Genomic DNA, 18,567 nt, shown 5'->3' with positions numbered 1-18,567 from the left:
TTTGGATTTACACGACAGTAATAAGTCATGGTTTACTAACTGCAATCACTGTACTTGACCAAACACATTATGGTCTAGTAGTTAGTATACGTGTAGATACCTGTTTACTGTTTTGGTTCTGTATGAGGGAAACGAGGAACTAAGCCAAAATACCCGGCTGAGAGAGGCTACACAGTATTCTGTTTCTTTAAAAGTTACATGGAAACCAAATTGAGAAGAAAGACGTTAAGGGCTGCCGCCACGTCAGGAGAATTTCCGGGCGGCTGCCACGGCGGCGGCGGCGACAAAGCTTACGAGACCTCCGGGAAGTGAGGGAGTGGGGAGGGAGCCCGGCTAGTTCCTCCTCTCGCCTGAACGCCGCCGGCGTTGTCACTGCGAAGCGCCTTACGTGGCTGGATTGCTGTGCTCCGCCGGGCGGAGGACGGCATCCCAGGCAGGCTCCATCATGGAGGCTCGCTACAATCTCAAAAGCCCGGGTGAGTAGCCAAGGAAGGGGGGCGAAGGCGGGCAGTTAAGGCAGCAGGCGCCGGGCAGCGCAGAAGTCTTTTGCGGGAGGCGGCTGCGTGGCTGATAGCGCAAGCGGCAGCCGCCACGCGAGCCCGAGGCTTTGTTGTATGGTTAGGCCGGAGCCGGGGGGACTTTCCTTTACATCGTTCCCGTAGAGTACTTGAGGGGGGGGGGCTCTTCTGAGCTCTCAGGATGGGCTGCTCCGACGTTTCCCCACCAGGACCTTTGCTCAGCCCAAGGGACGTGGCTTGTATTTCTGTCTCTGGCTGCCGACTCCCCTAAGAGGCAAATGAAAGTTGCTGGAGAGTCCCGGAATTCATCGGGCGGATGATGATGGGATGGGAGGGGAGCGGGACGGGGACTCTTGCTTTCGCTTTTGTATTTAACTTCTGTTATTGATATAGTGTATCTAACATGCAGTGTGTATGTATGTATACACATCGTATCTTAAAAGGCTTAGAATAAAAGACCTATTTTAAAGAATCTTTAAGAATAAAAGGCATGTTTATACAAGATTGCACCATCAATTCCACTGCCAAATGTAGAGGATATTAATTGAGTGGATGTACTTATTCAATGGGGCATGTGTAATTTACTCAGCTTTTTTTTTTTTTTTAGTAAGTCAGTGTAGTGTCAAAAGATAACCCAGCAGACTTACCGTTATATCCAGATGTAAAATTATTATGGTGGGGTTTTTTATTGTTTACTTGAAGAATTGCAATGTCATATTTAGGATATTTTCCTATTGAGTATTTTATTTCAGGGAAATCTAATGAGTATCATGTAAGCGATTATTTAAATGTACTTTGACTTTAGTGTTATCTATCTTCTGTCCCCCTTCTTCCCTGCCCCTCTCCTTTTTAGTTCCCCGAAGACACAAGGACAGATGCTACATCCAGAACTTCTGAATATTCGAGCTATTCAGTTTCCTTTTTTGAACTCTCCTATAAAATATAATATTCAACAATGACATAACTTCTTTGCAACAAAAACTGTCATAATAGGACAGATAGAAATCAGATCTGGCAGATTAAGAATGGTCTCAGGAGAGTATGTGTTCATATTTTATTTGCTGGAAGAGCGACCATTGCTTTTCACACCTCTCTGTTCTCAGAATAAATGTTATCATATGACTATGCATTCACAGAAAAATATTCCATCTGCTCTGAGTAGAAAAACAAAAATGGTCTTAATAGAAAAGGAGAAAAATATGTAAAGCCAAGATGCTATTAAGAGGAATGAAATTTACTATAATTACCGCTGCCCACTACCATTTTCCAGCTAGACCTACCCATTTTAAAGCTGCACTGTAGTATGCCTGTCTGATAATACCATCAGATATTAATTGTGCATAGAAATAACCTCTGCTAATTGTTACACATCTAGCCAAGTTAGAAATGTAGAATTTGGTTAGCCCTCAGTGTTATACACTATCCATAAACGTGAAGGAAGTTTACACTTCCACAAATGTAATGTTAAAAAGGAAAGATAACTCAATTAGCTATAGTATAATAGAGCCAGTTTGGTCTAGGGCAGGGGTAGGCAACCTCGGCTCTTTTATGACTCATGGACTTCAACTCCCAGAATTCCTGAGTTAGCTGCTGACTCAGGAATTCTGGGAGTTGAAGTCCATGAGTCATAAAAGAGCCGAGGTTGCCTATCCCTGGTCTAGGAGTTAAGGCTCCAGCCTAGAAACTAGGAGACTGTTCTAGTCCCATCTTAGGCCTGAAAGCCAGCTGGTTGATTTTGGGCCATGCCCCTCTCAACCCAACCCCACCTCACAGATAGTTCTGGAAAAAATACAAGGAGGAAGGAGTACTAGGTATGCTTGCATCTTAAGTTATTAAATAATAAAGGCAGGATATAAATAATAAAAAGTTATGTTACACAGATACAGGGAGAAGTTGATTTTTTTTAAAAAAAGATTACAAATAATACATATATACTACTTATTTGCACTTACAGAGAAGTTGTCCAGATAAGAGTGATAGAACTGTAAGAAAATAATAGGAATATATAATGTAGAATTACTGATATCAGGCCTGTCTTGACTGATAAGACAAAAACATCAAGAAGAGATTTCCAAAGGGATAAAAGCTTGGATAACTAGATTTATTAGAGAAAAATCTGCGAAGCCCCACCAAGAGAATTTCAGTGATTGCTGTGTATCAAATGTGTACCCTATTTATACTGAAATTCAAATTATCGTGCTTCTTTCTGAATGATGCAACAGGCTGAAGAACTTTGTCTTTTGGGCTTGGTTTCCATGTCTTTTGTTTGAGAGTGAGTAGCTCTGTCAACAGACTGTTTACATTAAACAAGAGCAAAACATACAGTCCTACCTTTTTTTTTTTAATGGGCATTTGTTTCAGAAACACTTTGTAACTATCCAGGAAAAAATCTTCAAGGTCAGTGCATGGCTGAATGCACAACAACAGTGAAAAAGGGAAAATTCTATCTTGGGACGCATTAGAAAAAGGATTGAAAATAAAAGTGAAATCTTTAATATTCTTATACAAATGTATGGCATTTCATATCTAGAATACTATGTACAGTACTGGCCACCACATTTGTAGTTGAATTAGAAAAAGTGCAAAAGAGGGCAGTCAAAAAGTCAGCTTGAGCATTTGGGACTCTCTGATTTGGAAAAAAAGTGACTAGAAGGACATGATAGAGATATATGAACGCATGAGGAAATTGGATAGGGAAACATTTTTCTCTCTTTCTCGAAACTGATCATCTAGTGAAGTTGCCTGGAAAATTTAGAACAGACTAATGTACTCTTTCACACATTGTATTATTAACTTGTGGAATTCATTATCATAAGGTATGGTGATTGTGTAGAACATGAGTGTCTTAACCTTTTGACTTGTCTGGGTCGCATTAACCAAAGAGGAATTGTCTTGGGCCACATATAAAATATATGTAGTAAAATATATAATTGCATATATTGTTAAATGTTAAAAGTTTATGATCTTGTGGGGGCCGTATTACCAGCTGCCCAGGACCGCATGTAGCCCATGGGTTGGACACCTGATGTAGAAAGTAAAGAGGATGATCTTGATGAGACAAGGAAGTTCCGTTCTCAAGGCAGCAAGTAGGTACATATTGCAGAAGCCCAGATACGGATGGAGAGTTACAAAAAGCACTCCCTTAATTTGTATGACTGTAGCCAATCTTAAAAAAAAAAGTAGTTTTGGGCTATGTGGCATTTCTTAATCTGGTCTACATTGCATTACATTACAGTTTGTTGAATATTCATTATGTTGCCTTAAGTATACATTTAGATTCAAGATCCAAAGAACTGTGTCATTCTGTGTATTCAGAGAGCTTTGAACAGGTGTTTCTTCCTCATCCCACATTTTAACCCTGTTTTGAAACTGGAAAACTGTCATTGTGTAATACCAAATCAGGTTTGCAGTTGTCAGGCCCAAGCTTTTGGATATACACTACCAAAACCAGCTCAGAGAAAAAAGATTCTGAAATAAAATGTGATGATCCATAATTAATACAATTTTAATAAATTATTATTAAAATAAAACCTAAAATAATATGTAGAAAATTCAGAGTGCAGAAGGTGGACAAGGAAGGCACTTGGTAGCAATTTGGAAAAACAAAATTCAGAAATAAATTAGATGATCAAGAAATGTCAAGAGACCACAGCCATTAAGCATTATTAGACCTGTCGTACACACCTGTAATTCTGATTATTTGGACTTCCTTGAAAATTGATCTTTACATTGATCTTGATTCCTGGTGGCTTCATGAATTTTTTTGGCAACAGTATGAACATGGTTTGTCATTACCTTCTTCTGGAATATTTTTAGAACTTCCCAGTTTGGTCTATAGTCCTCATTCAAGTATTAACTAAATCTGGTTCTGCTTAGTTTGAATCTAGAATGGCTTAGTCAGGCATGGCCACTTCCTAAGACAAAACTTCCTTATGCTTTTTCAAATATTGTGTCAATTTCTTTGATTAATAACTGACCCCAGTGAACGCTATTGTATTTGAAAAGTATTTGAGCCAAGGTCTAAATAGAATTAAGAAAAATGTGTTTGCATAGTTATGGCGAGGATCCATTAAGCTTAGCTTTTCTTTCCAGATTCACCCTAGCATTTCTCAAGACTTTCCCCATAAACCCTGTCCCCAAAGACTGGAGAGCAACTATGTTCAGTTTAGTTGTACCATGTATCATTCCCCAGAAAGGAAAGATTGATAATTCCTTCATGCATTTTTTTCTTAAGTAATACAAGTTGCTCTTGGGATTCTAATTCCTGTGACAGGACATCATTTTTATTCCATTTACTTCATGCTGAGTGTGTGATTCACCTCCCTCCTTCCTTTTTCATTTAGAACAATAAAAATACCACCTACATGATTAGCAAACTTGGAAACATTAAAATGTTTCCTTTGTAGATTAGTCTGAAGCCAATTACTGAAAACAAAGCTTCCAAGTTAAATTTATTTTCAGATGTTCTATTGCCCTTCAGGATATGAATATTTCTTTTTCTCCATTAAATAACTAGAGTATAATATCATTTAATATTATCATGGTTTAAGGTCAAGTTGACTATCTCTTTCTAAACATGACATTTGAGAGACAGATGTACATTTTGGAACTTCTTTATCATTAAGTGTTGGGGATAAGTTTTGATGTGCTCAGCCAATAGTTAGTAATACTTCACATAGTCATGTACTGTTATTTTTTTTCTTCCTTTCAGCTGTAAAACGTTTAATGAAAGAAGCTGCTGAACTGAAAGAGGCAACAGACCATTATCACGCACAGCCTTTAGAGGTTAGTGGATTCCCATTTTGTATGCCAATTCATGGCTAAGGGATTTGAAGAAATTAAATTTAGGGAATTAAAAGTAGGCAAGCATGGACATTCTGCCTCTGAACCTCTTTTTAGTGCCCTCTCCCCATCTTCTTGTATCATAATTGTCAAAAATCAACACAATGGCTGCTAACCATTTCTGATGGAAAGTAAACAGGTATATGTCCTAAGAAAGGCTTATGGTAGTTAAAAAAAATACAACAATGTTCTGCCCAGCACAGAGGGGAAAAAACCTGACCTCACCTATGTACAATATTGCTCACTTTTATCGGTAACTATTGATAGCTTTGGTGCCCCAACCAATTTTGAGTAAACAAGTAGACCATGAAAAGAACGGTACAGCTAGGCCTCATTGAACAACTGTCCTGTTTAGCAACATTTGAAGTTATGTCAGAGCTGAAAATGTACTTTTATAACCGTTGTCCTATTTACATCCATCACAGCATCCCATGGTCATGTGATTGCAATTTGCATGCCTTATAACTGGCTTCCAACAAGCAGAGTCAACAGAGAAAATGGCAGTAAAATTGGAAGATATGATCACGTCTTGCTTAACAGTCTGTGGTCATTTGCTTAGCAACTGAATGGGACTATTAAGTTGGGATGTTAAAGTCAGATTGCTGATTCAAGGAATTAAACTTTAATATGCCAGTTATGCCCTATTTAATCATAATGATGGCAGTCAGGGAAATGTTACTTGACTTCAAATTTAATTTGGTGTATTTTTGAGTGAGAGTGACTGTTTATATTTTCATTTTTTCTTTTGTAGGACAATCTTTTTGAGTGGCATTTCACTGTAAGAGGTCCTCCAGATTCAGAGTTTGATGGAGGAGTATATCATGGAAGAATAGTGCTGCCACCAGAATATCCTATGAAACCACCAAGTATTATTCTCTTAACGGTAACAAACTTCAGGTGTCAGCTAGAAAACCATAAATGCTTTGTTAGATTATTAGATCATTGTTAAAAGTCTCAATTTCTTAATATGTGAAATGATTTTAAGAAAGAAAAAAAATGTATGTAATTGTTTTTTCTAACCTTTCATTGTTAACACACAGCCATTAAGTTACACTTGATTTTTAGGATTTAGCTATAATCATTTTTTTCCATCACTTGTATGATATCCACTGCATCGGGCATGGTTCTCAACAATGACATCTCTATAAAATCTTTCAGCAGTAAAATCACCATGAAATAACAGGGTCATATGTTCATTTAACAGTTAAAAAATAAATTCACCCTCTATTCCCTCAGGGAAACTAGCAGTTATCTGGTCTTTTATGCAGGGAGAATTGGAGATATTTGAAGAATTGATGGGACATAGTGGCTATAGTAAGCAAAGGAAAAATAATTTTACAATTCTTGGAAATGATTAACAGCAGCAAGTGGTGTTTGGGATCATTCCAGTTCTTTCCTTTTTTTGGTATTGAGAGTTTTAATAAATTAAAATAATAAACAGATTAACAACATCCATTATTTAGGAAATCATAAGTAGTTTTTTTTATTTATATATGCTGGAAAAGCAGTTTTAGCTTTTTCCCTCACCCTGCCAATGGGACTGCTCACTCACAACTTTTTCACACCAACCCTTGCAGCCAAGTCAGCTCATCAAGACAGTGACAACACAGCTGCCCTTTAAGGCCACAGCTGAGCTGTTTTTTCGGCTTTTCCTTCATTTCCTATCTGGTTCACTTCAGCAAAATCACATCATGACATGCCTCAAAATCCACAGTGAGTAACGCTGAATCTTAGCATTTAAAAAATGTGTGATGAAATGATTTTTTTTCTCCTTCTCAATTTGCTTTTTTAAGGCCAATGGTAGATTTGAAGTGGGAAAGAAAATTTGTTTAAGCATCTCAGGACATCATCCTGAAACATGGCAACCATCTTGGAGCAGTAAGTATCAACACTGGCAGTAAGGAAAGTTTGATAAAGAAGTAAATTTCTGCTGTTAAAAGACCATAGCACTTGAGTACAGCAGATTTTATAATATTCTTTCTCTCTCCCTCTTTCTTTCTCTCTTATCGGATCTAGGTACTGATCAATTTTGCAATAAAGATCCTGCTCCAGCATCATGTAAACGAGTCAGTTTGTGACTGGTCTTTGTGCATATGCTCAAAATGTGGGGCGACACGGATAGAAAGAGTTAGACCACTACTATAAGTTATATTTGTGGACAAACCTGACTGAAATACTTTTTCCAAATTGCCCTGTAGCTTTGCCTTTTTTGTACCTTCTCTCTCTCTCTCTCTCTCTCTCTCTCTCTCTCTCTCTCTCTCTCTCTCTCTCTCTCTCTCCATATTACTAATTAGTAATTACTAATTACTAAAGTTATTTTTATTACAGTAAGAACTGCCTTGCTTGCTATTATTGGATTTATGCCAACAAAAGGAGAAGGAGCCATAGGATCTTTAGATTACACACCTGAAGAAAGAAGAGCACTGGCTAAGAAGTATGGGTTAAGTTTTGTGTGAAATAAACAGTTACGCACAATTGTATTTCTGAATAAAAATATTCTTTGATTTTGTAATTGATTTTCAGGCCTCTCGGAATCTGAGAGTATATTTTAAATCAAGGTAGTTAAACCTTTTGAGGCTTGAAAATTGCTTGTGAACATTATTCTGGGGGTTACCTGGTTGGGGGGTTGGAAATGGAGTAGCAGAAACTATATGTTCTTAGCCTTATCATTATTTTTTAGTCTATGTTGATTCCTTTCCTTTCAACTTTCCTAGTTTTAAACGAGGTATATAATAAGTGTTTTGACTTATTATCCAAATCTTAGGCAGGCAAGGGGCAACATAAGAAATCTTAGGCCAGCACAGATGATGCTTTTTTGCAGGCCACTAAATATGATTTTCATTTTGAGAACTTCTGGTAGAAATAGAGCATCTCCTTTCCTGTCTAACTTCTGATAGAGCAGAAGATTTTTTTGCTGTAGAATTTTTTTTTCTAGAAATTTTTCAGCAGATTTTTTATTTCAGATACCCACTGAAATCCATCATTTTCTTGACTATGAAATGGTAAAGGTCTTAGACTGTAGTCAGATTTAATCCCATGGTATCATAAGGCCAGAGGCTTCTACTGATGTGTGATAAGACTTGCTGCATTACTGTTGCTTCTAGAATTGCATATCGCATAATCTACTTACCCTGCAGTTAGGTTCTTCCCTATTTGTACTCTCAAGTTTTTGTTGCTATGCAATTTGGCAGAGCCTTTGATTCTGTTCTGGCTCTGTTATTAGCTTCTTCAAGTATCTTATACAGACAGTATAAGGGTTTTAGATATCAAAAGGGTTTTGCGGCTCCCAGTGTTTTGTTTTTGGTGGGAAATGAGTCCAAGTGGCTCTTTGAGTGTTTTGGGTGCCTACCCCTGGCCTAAGCTCTCTGGAGGCCTGGTAGACCGGTCCCTCCTTTTCAGCTGGAAGTCAGGTGGAATGGTTCCACCCAAGCCCTCCAGAGGCCAGGTAGATCAGTCTCAGCATCAGCTGCCACAAGGCATTCGGCTGCAAGTCAAGCTCTCCGGAGGTTCCTCCCACTCCTCCTGCTTTTTTGCCCTTGCTCATTCTGATTCTCTGCTTAGGCAAGGAATATCTCTGAAAAGAAGACCCCATAAGTCACAGTTTGTCTAGTCCTATCCCAATTTATTCAGAATTGTTCCATTAATTCATTCAGGCTTACCTCTAGATGAGGGAGTTCAGGTTTCAGCCTTAAATTAGTAGGGCAAGAAAATTGATTTTGCACAATTATCTAATGAGTAAAATGAATAGCATCTGATCCTGATCTTTTTAAATCTGTCTGGATCTGTTTCTCTGAGAAGACAGTGAGGTGATGTGTTTGTTCTTTAATCATAATATTTTGTGATTTTTTTTCCTTTATAAAATAGAACTAGTCAATTACATGGTATTCTTTATTTAATCTAAGGTGACCAACTTTTACAATGAGAAGGAGGATACAAATAAATTGAAGAAAAAAATATCGTAAATAAAACATTTTATTCATTGCAACAATACAGAATACACTATAATATGATAAATGCATAATAAAAACATAACAATAACATTTTATATTGTAATTATGCTTACATGCCTATTAATTATTATTTAAATGAGTATAAAAGAAGGACTGTCCTCCCTAAAGGAGGACGACTGGTCACCTTATTTAATCCACAATGCTTAAGTCAAGAGCTGTATTCAGGGGTTATCATTGTAAGCCAAGGTTCAGAAAAAGTGTGGTTTTCCTGTGAGTAGAGATTTTCCAGAAATGGAAAATTTACTAGGGTCAAAAATTTATTTCAGGTTGGTGGTAATGCATAATGTTTGCTTATTAAGCAATGGTTCTAAAAAAATTAAAAGCAAAAAATACACCGTATATCACTTTTATTGCTTATTCCCTAACATTGTCACCAGTTCTCCAACAAAGTATTTTTTTTCCATATCAGAGTTTTTGATTTCTTTGAATATAATGTTCAAATTCCATAAAATAGGCTGGATATTTTTTCACAGAAAATAATGTACTTTAAATATTTATGCAGTGTGTGGACTTTGAGAAAGGAGTGGTAATTCAGATCATACTAGTTTACGTTTTCTGAATCTGTCAATGCAGTCCTTGGTACACATTACTTGACTGTTTCTGTTTCCCTTTTCTTGATCATGCAAGCAGCTAACAAATCATGATCTGTGATTTATTTTCTATGAAATGTGAAGGAATATCCCTGGTTTTCCTACCTAGTCAAGTCAGGGCAAGCAATGATTTCTAACTCTAGCTGGGTAGGAGGAGAATAAAAGTAGACAAACAAGTCATAAAATAAGTTTCTTTAGCTGCTTTTGTGGGCAGAAAAACCAGATGAGAAGGCTGATGAAGAAATATTCTTGCTTAGTATCTCATGCAATTGCACCCATTCAGTGGCCAGTTTTGTTTCAGAAGCAACTCCCATTGAGATAGTATTGCCATCTTAATTTATTGTTTGTCATAGTTACCTGACAATAATACCCTGTGATTGTTTAATGTGTTTAATTGTGTTCATACTTCAAATAAACCAACGTTTGTTTTCCATATGATTTGTTGAACAGTTAGAACACTACAAATGACTGAAGCAGTCATGACTTCATCCTGGGTTACTCTCCTTCCTATTTTGCACCTTTGTAAATCAGTTAAAACCTAGGTGGGGCACAAAAACAAACCTAGATTAAGACTGAATCTGGTATATAGGAATAAAATGGGCCTTTTCTGTCTAATTAGGCCTTAATAAGATGGTAGGATAGGTGGGTGGATAGAACGAAGGAAGGAAAAGAGTGTTTCATCATTAAGCAGATTGCAAAATTTATTAGAAATGTGCTTCTAAATTCTAAATGACTCTCTAAAACAGTGGTTCTCAACCTTTTTAATGCTGCGACCCCCCCCCCAACCGGTTGTAAGTCGAGGACTACTCAACTGGTCGTAAGTCGAGGACTACTCAACTGGTGCAGCACCGTTTGCAGAATGGGACTTTTGGTGGGCTCAGCAGGGCAGAGACAGCCTGGATAATTCCTATTGGTTTTTGAAAGCCAATAGAATTAGACTCTATTCAAGAGAGTCTATCCTATTGGCTTTCAAAAGTCAATAGAATAAAAGGGAGTAGCACAGCTAAGGAAAAGGGGGGGAAAATGGCGGACTGCGTTGTTTGGCGACCCCCGTGAAATGGTCGTTCGACCCCAAATGGGGTCCTGACCCACAGGTTGAGAACCACTGCTCTAAAAGTAGGAGTAAAGATGACAGCTTCTTTTCTACTTTTTTTACAACCTTAAAACATCTGGGCATACAATTATGCAGCAGATGTATAAACAGAACTACTCTGGCAATTGTCTGAGGAAAGATGTGATGTTCTGTCAGTGCTTGTATGCACTGCTGCATCCCCAAATGAGCCTTCCCAAACACACAACATAAGTCGTTTATCCAAGGTTAATGCTAAAGCAAGGCTTAGTATAACATGCAATATGTTCTGTTGGGGCTTGCTGATTGCTAAATTAACATGTGGTCTGCTGTTATTCCCCAGGTCTCAAGATTTCTATTGTGAAGGATGCGGATCACTTATGAAAGAAATCCTCTTACCATTAACTTCAGGGAGTGCCTCAAGCCAGGCTGACCAAGAAGCCAAGGAACTTGCCAGGCAAATCAATTTCAAGGTAAAATAACTATTTGTTCTTCTTTTCTCTTGATTACTTTGGCGCATAGGACAATACCTAGGTCAGGGGTAGGCAACCTTGGCTCTTTTATGACTCATGGACTTCAACTCCCAGAATTCCTGAGCCAGCATATGCTGGCTCAGGAATTCTGGGAGTTGAAGTCCATGAGTCATAAAAGAGCCAAGGTTGCCTACCCCTGACCTAGGGAGATGGATTCGTGGTATGCAGCAGACAATACCAGTCAAAGCAATATGGATTAAAGGAGAAAGATGCTTCTGGTAGTCACGGTTCTATCTCCGCTTCGTAGGATCCAAACCCTGCCTCCTTTCTTAGCTATGTTTGATTTGAAAATTGATAAACCTGATAATGTTTGGTGAAATATGTCAGATCCCACACTCGCAAACCAGAATTTTAATTTTTCCTCATATTCCCCATTTTTCTCTAAACCCTATTCCGAATAATTTTCCAATGCTGAGGATCGAGCTGTGGCAGGTTTCAAGGAGGGATAAGGAACCGCACCCATTTCTCATTATCGTTGGGCTATTTTTCATGCATTTAATTTGAAGCATCCTATTGTTTTGCAGTTATAATTCTGCCAAAAGAAGAAGCTATGCGCCAAGCTTTACAAAAATAATTAATTACAATTCTGTAGCGAGATTAACTTGCAAAGCAGGATTTTAAAGTGTTACTTTGGTTTCTTTTTTAAAAAAAAAAATGTTGAGAAATGTACAGTTTTAATCAGAGTACCAGTGTGCCTTTAAGCATACTAATAGCTATCATAAAATCCCTTGGTAGCTTCAGAAATAATATCTCCATTGTGTTTTAAATAATAAAAATGGTGTCAACATGGCTATAGACCAGAAACTTATACGTAGCTGGAAATTCCATTACCTTGTTTAAAAAGTCCTGCAGCGCCCTGTGTGTAGAGCTGAAATCCTCCACAGGTTTAGTGATGCAAGCATGTGGTGCTGGCCAGGTTCTGTGTTCTGCATGTGCATGCATATTCTGAAGAGCCTCCAGATCCTAGAAATGTCCTTAATGACATTTCTGAAAAAATAAAAATGATGGGTGGCTGCAGCCCAGTGGCTACTTTAGAAGTGGATCCACTTTCCTAGAAGAAAAGAGGTAACTGGGAATAACGGAGGGCTTCTTGTAGGATGAAGAAAGAGTGGGCAGAATGGATTGCATTCTGGAAATTGGTGCATTATAACTGGTTGTAGGGGCACGATGGCTCAGTGGATAAAGACGCTGAGCTTTGTCAGCTGCAAAGCTGACCGCCTGAGTTTGAGACCCAAGTGCCGTGCAAACGGGTGAGCTCAATGGGGTTACTGGAGTAATGTTTTCTTCCAATAAGAATGGAAAATCTTGTGTCGGCTGAGCTAGTATTCAGCTGGAGCTCAGCTCATTGCCACCTCCTAATGCCTAGCATCATTTATATTTTATGGATATGCTTTTTTTGTTTCTTCTTGGAGGGATTTAATAAACTAAAAACAAATAGGGACAACTTGATTTTTCTTTCTGTGTCATATTTCAATCAATCATCTATTCCAGAATTGCTTGCCGGGTTTAATAACATGGTCTCCTAAATTTAACAAGGTGCCTAAGCAGAGATATGCTTCTTACAAAATGGTAAATAATATTTCAAGAAGAATGCATTACATAACATCTGTTCCCATAATTGATTAGAATTTCAGTGTCCCTTTGATGTAATAATTTGTGGTGTTTCCTCATTTTGCTTAAGGCTGAAGGTAATTCATCTAGAAAATCTGTTACTGAACCTTTAGACATGTCAGAATTTAATCACCTTGGGAGTCCCCCTGAACATCAACAAGAAATTACAACTCCAGCATTCCAGGATACTATCACCAGTGAAATGGTGGGTATTTAATAAATTAGAGACAAACTTGGAAAAATCAAGTTAATACTGTTCAGGTGCAACTAGAAACCTATTTAAATACTGGGTTAGCGTTTGATTAAAGCTAGGGGTTTCCATGGGAGTGGATCAGCTATGTCAAAATGAGAGGCATGACTGGATAATCAAATTCCTGCCACACATCTATTCCACACGCGTAAAAAAAAAGATGGGGCTTCAGTTGCTCTGTTGCATCTACCGTTTTGACATTATTGGCCCTCCCAATACCCTTGATTAAAACCACTGAGGTTTTTTTTTTTTACACGTCTTTGCTTTTTCTGTTTCTAATGTGCATTTAACAGTAAGTGCCACTGAATTTATTGCAGCTCGCTTCTGAAGTTACTATTTGTAAATATTTGCGTTCAGCTTCTTTGTCATCAGCTATAGTTCCTCATTACTTTCTCTTCCAACTTTCCATCACTATCCATTTGTAATGTGTTTATAATCGAGTAAGAAAACTGTTTTCATTTGAGTGACTTATCTTTTTAGAATATACCTAGAAAATATTTTTGTCACCACAGTAAGGACTTGTTCATAGACCCAACTTCAGGGTAGCCAACCTTGGCTCTTTTATGACTCATGGACTTCAACTCCCAGAATTCCTGAGTCAGCATAACTGACTCAGGAATTCTGGGAGTTGAAGTCCATAAGTCATAAAAGAGCTGAGGTTGCCTACCCCTGGGTTAGCCAAAAATTTTAATGATGTACAGTACATAAGAAATTGAGTTTTGCTTTGCTCTTTAATGATTTTCAGCATTTACTCTATTAAACATTGGGGAATTGTTACGTATGTCTTCAGGCTTGGTTTAATGTCAAGGTTCCGATAGACAGAGACAAATAAAGCAGAACTCCGAGGCTTGGAAATTCCTCAAAGAACATATTTATTAGTTACAAAATATCGGGACATCAAAAGTGAAACCAAGTCTGAAGACACGTGTAACAATTCCCCAGTACAAAGTTAAGAAATCTCATCACTAAGGCTATGCAAGCAACTACATTCCCCAATACATCTTCTTGGCAGGCTTTTCATGAAACGCCTATCTCTCTGGCTCACCGCCGTTTTCTACGGTTTGCCTACAGGGGGCACCATTTTCAATACAGGGCACTTCCATTCGGCCTGTCATCAGCGCCCAGGGTGTTCACCAAGATTCTGGCGGTTCTGGCAGCACACCTAAGAAACGTACCAGTCAGAGTCCAGTGCTACCTGGACGATATTCTAATCCAGTCATCATCTGCCCAGCAGTCTCGGGCGGACCTAAAGTTAGTGATAAAACTGCTGCAGGACCACGGCTTCTCGGTGAACTTTCCAAAGAGCCATCTGACTAGCAAAGCACCTGGCAATCCCTCCTCCCTCCTTTCTATGTGTCAATCGAAAATGAATAAGGAAGATGGCCGCAGCCATGCTCATTTTTAAAGTTGACACTTTCTTTAGCAAATATAACTGCATAAAGGAAGATTAATTTTATCCATTTTAAATTATTGTGTGTGTTTTTTAATTATGACATATTAATACAACCAAGGAGAGCTGGTTATATAATCTTTCCACTTTGAAGGTAACTGAGACTTGCTGTTGATCCAGGACAGCTGCTGTAGATGCAATCTAAATTCACTGATAAATTGTAGACAAATCCCAGTTAAGCTGTATGAGTGGGTGTATGGATTTTTAGAGTTGATGGGCTACAGATTGGTTAAAAAAAAAATCATGTCAAATCACATCAAAGCATCTGTTCTTGGGTACAGAGTATTTTTCAGTTTTTTAAAAGATGCAGATATGCTAATAGCATATAGGTTTTCCCGGCAAAGTTTTCTTGATATGCAATTGCAGGTTCATGGCATTTAAGTTCATTTTTCCCTTACAAGGCTCATCGCTTTTGAATGTGTGGTGTGATATGTATTGCTCTTTTTCTTTCCTTTTGCAAACTGACCCATTGTGAACACCCAAAATAATCACATTTATGTTAGAGGAAAAAAAGTAAGCAGAATGCTATTACCTTGTTTTAAGTGACAGTACTTAATCTTATTATCTTTTTGCCAGAATTTTCAGAGTAAGCATCGTCCGTAAACAAAAACGCTTGAATTTAACTTTGTTAGTTGCGTATGATTGATCCTCAGTTATTCAAAGTACATTAATATTTTAAAGGATCCCCTTGTTGATCTCTCTCTCTCCTCTTTTATTTCTCTTACATTAGGAAAGCAGCCTGTATTTGAAAAACGCATTTATTTAAAGTTTTGAAATCTTTTTTCCTTGTTAGCGTATAACATATTAGGCAGAACTAGATTTTCTAAAGCTCAATACAACAGATATCTGCAAGCATTTGAGCAAATTCATTACAATTTATAATGACATCACTATGTAAATGAGAGGATTTACATAATTTGCCAGTGCCAACTCTCAAATGACTCACAGCAGTTTATAATAAGCATCAACATAAATAAAAGAATAAAATCAGCAAAATAACCATAGGCACCATTACTGTCACAATGACAAAGCAACAAACATCAAAGGTCCTGAGGACCACAGCATTAAAACATCATGCTGTAGTATATTTCATACATAGCTATAACAACTCTCATCTGCCTGTATAGCTTTTTTGCATTCTGCATTAATTGGAGTCTCTAAATGAAACAGTTCAAAGGAAAGGATAGTTCAGAAGCCTTATTTAACCATAATGGGGACATGATTTACTGTTTGCATAGTCTCTTGCTTCAGTCATGGCTGCAGCTAACCCATCTGTTAAGCTGACTGACAGCCCCCTCAGCATTTGAGGCATCCATTTGCAAATTTAGCAGTCTAGCAGAACTCCCAGGCCATAGTTCCTACCCCCCATATCCCCAATTCCCAGTGACGCAAGCAAAGAGCCAGTACATTTCTGGAGAAACAGCAATTCTAGTTAGATAGGATTCAGTTTCAGCTTATTTTCATCTCACCCAGATTCAATAGACTCCAGACAGCAGATCTATTTTTTCCTATCTGGCACAGGGTAGGAATGTACAGCTGGATATTATTGCCATACTTGGTAATGCCTTACATAATCTTTTATGTAGATATCCTCATGTACTGTAGATATTAAAAGAGTGGAGAGGACAGATACCTGCAGGAACCACCAGGCCAATCTCTCCTCCCTCCATCGACTGATGTTTGATTTCCACTTAGCAAATCAGTGCCTCTCACTTATCAACCATGTAGGCAATCCAGATGCATCCATATTCTGAAGAGGGTCTCCATCAGAACAACCAGTGCCACTCGCTGGGTCTGGACCCTGATTAAAAGAGGTCTAAATAATTTGCTCTCTCTGGAGTACTCTATAGCTGAAGCCTCTACATCTGCTCAACAATTGTCTTTAAAAAGGGAAGGTTGGGAGCAGAGAGAGAATTGTGTAACTTAACTGGATCCAGAGAAAGCCTCTTCAGTACCAGCAGCTCCTTTAGGAAGCTGTCATCCCTTGCCAATTATGCTCTGCTTTTCTATGGACTTCCCAAAGGTCTTTGTGTTAAAATACAATTGATCCCATTGTGCTGGGAACAATGAATACTAATGGATTATGATTCTCATTGGCAATATTATACGTATATAAATAATAGCTAACTCAAGCAAAATGATAGCTTGTTGTTCTCCTTTGAAATACTGGCCAAATAATTCTTCCTAGGGCATTTTGTTTTTAGTTCTATTTTGCTGAATTCATTTATTTTATTTTTTTCCCACTTTTCTCACAGTCTGGAAATCCAACCAACCTTTACACTTCAAATCAAGAAGAGCTCCATTCTCAACCTGCATCCAATAATTCTTCAGTGAGCCCTCGCCAAAGACCCATCCAGCACAGAAGAGCACCAGGTTCAACCAACTTCAATCAAGTTCAGCAGCCAAGAGTCAACACAAGCCACGTGGGATCAAATATGCTGATTCTCCTTCTTGTTTTAGCATTGGCAGCACTAGTTGTTAGACGCATATATCTAGCCAATGAGTATGTATTTGAATTATGAGATTCTCTCATTTTAAAGACCAGTGACTTGAATGCGTTATTGAAACGTTCTATGTTTGGTATGTCATGAGGATTGTTTACATAAGATTACTTTTTTGTATTTTCTCATGTTAAAAGAGAATGCCAATGTACCTGATGAGGTATATTAATATTTTCAAGGAATAAACACTTTGATAGTGGTGAAAAAATGATTAACAATCTGTACAAACTGACAGATTGCCCAAAATGTCTTTTGAGAATATTCTGAATTAGCAGGATATTTAAGGGTGAAGGGACTTACTGCATTGTGCACAAGCTTTGATGGGTACTTTTAACTGACAGAGTCCTAAAATTGTGTTCTATGCCAATATGGATTTATGGATATTTATTCAAAATAGCAGGACAATAAAGGTTTATTCATGACAGGGCTCCTTAAATTGAAATGCAGAAATGTTTGCATAGTAAATGTTATTAAATAAAGGAAAGCTGGTAATATATAATAAGCATGTTTCCTACCTAAAAATTTCAGGAAATGAAATGTTGTAAATTGTGAGCATTTTTTTAAAAAAGTGAGGAGAACAGAATATACTTTACTTTTTACTTTTAATTGTCCTTAGAATAATCTTTTGCAAGTTTTGAAGGCTACTTTTAAAATATTCAGTTGTGTATATTTTGCTTTTTTAAAGCTGAGAATTTGCAAAATTGTTATGTAATATTTACCCAAACTTTATTGACTATAACTTATTTCAGAAATATACATAATGCATTAATTGGTTGTTCATGTGCTCATCATTAAAAAATAAAATGCTTTTTGAAACCCATCAACAAAGTTAGAATATTTTCATAAGTTTATCTAAGAAATGCTTGGGGGAGAGGGAACCTAAGTTTAATTATTAGTTGAGCTTGTCTAATTGCTTCATTCATTGAGTCTGCAAGCAATTGATTCCAAGTAGGAGCTAGAGGTAATGTTGTCAGCCCTTCACAGTAGACTAGATCAGGAAACTGACTCCACAGGAAGACTAGAACTCTCCTTAATGGAAATGGGCTCTAGTAACCGACCCTTGCAAGCTGGCTGTGCTTCCCCCCTCAATCTGTATCCCAGGGAAGAGCCAGCCTGAGCATCTTCCTACCTGTGTTTCTCCCAAAATAAGACTGGGTCTTATTTTTCTTTTGCCTCCAAAAGAGGCACCAGGT

The 18,567-nt window shown here is 37.8% G+C and overlaps 1 protein-coding gene across 2 annotated transcripts; it reads left to right on the top strand.

The window, feature by feature from the left end:
- Positions 1-300: 300 nt before the first annotated feature.
- UBE2J1 (ubiquitin conjugating enzyme E2 J1) lies at positions 301-18,198 on the top strand. 2 transcript variants are annotated; one of them, XM_039343116.1, is made up of 9 exons: positions 325-476; positions 1,372-1,557; positions 5,230-5,303; positions 6,112-6,243; positions 7,154-7,238; positions 7,689-7,794; positions 11,373-11,502; positions 13,244-13,378; positions 17,129-18,198. In XM_039343116.1, exons 3-9 carry the CDS (start codon positions 5,244-5,246, stop codon positions 17,393-17,395), a joined length of 915 nt encoding a protein of 304 aa, XP_039199050.1. In that variant the 5' UTR covers positions 325-476; positions 1,372-1,557; positions 5,230-5,243; the 3' UTR covers positions 17,396-18,198. The 2 variants fall into 2 exon arrangements, with proteins under 2 accessions (XP_039199049.1, XP_039199050.1); XM_039343115.1 differs by lacking the exon at positions 1,372-1,557 and having other exon boundaries at positions 301-476.
- Positions 18,199-18,567: the final 369 nt, after the last annotated feature.

The sequence above is a fragment of the Crotalus tigris genome, unplaced genomic scaffold, assembly GCF_016545835.1.
Source record: "Crotalus tigris isolate CLP2741 ecotype Arizona unplaced genomic scaffold, ASM1654583v1 scf7180000017833.3397121, whole genome shotgun sequence".
Taxonomy (NCBI): domain Eukaryota; kingdom Metazoa; phylum Chordata; class Lepidosauria; order Squamata; family Viperidae; genus Crotalus; species Crotalus tigris.
The sequence above is the reverse complement of the archived record's forward strand: the minus strand, read 5'-3'. Positions and strand labels throughout refer to the sequence as shown.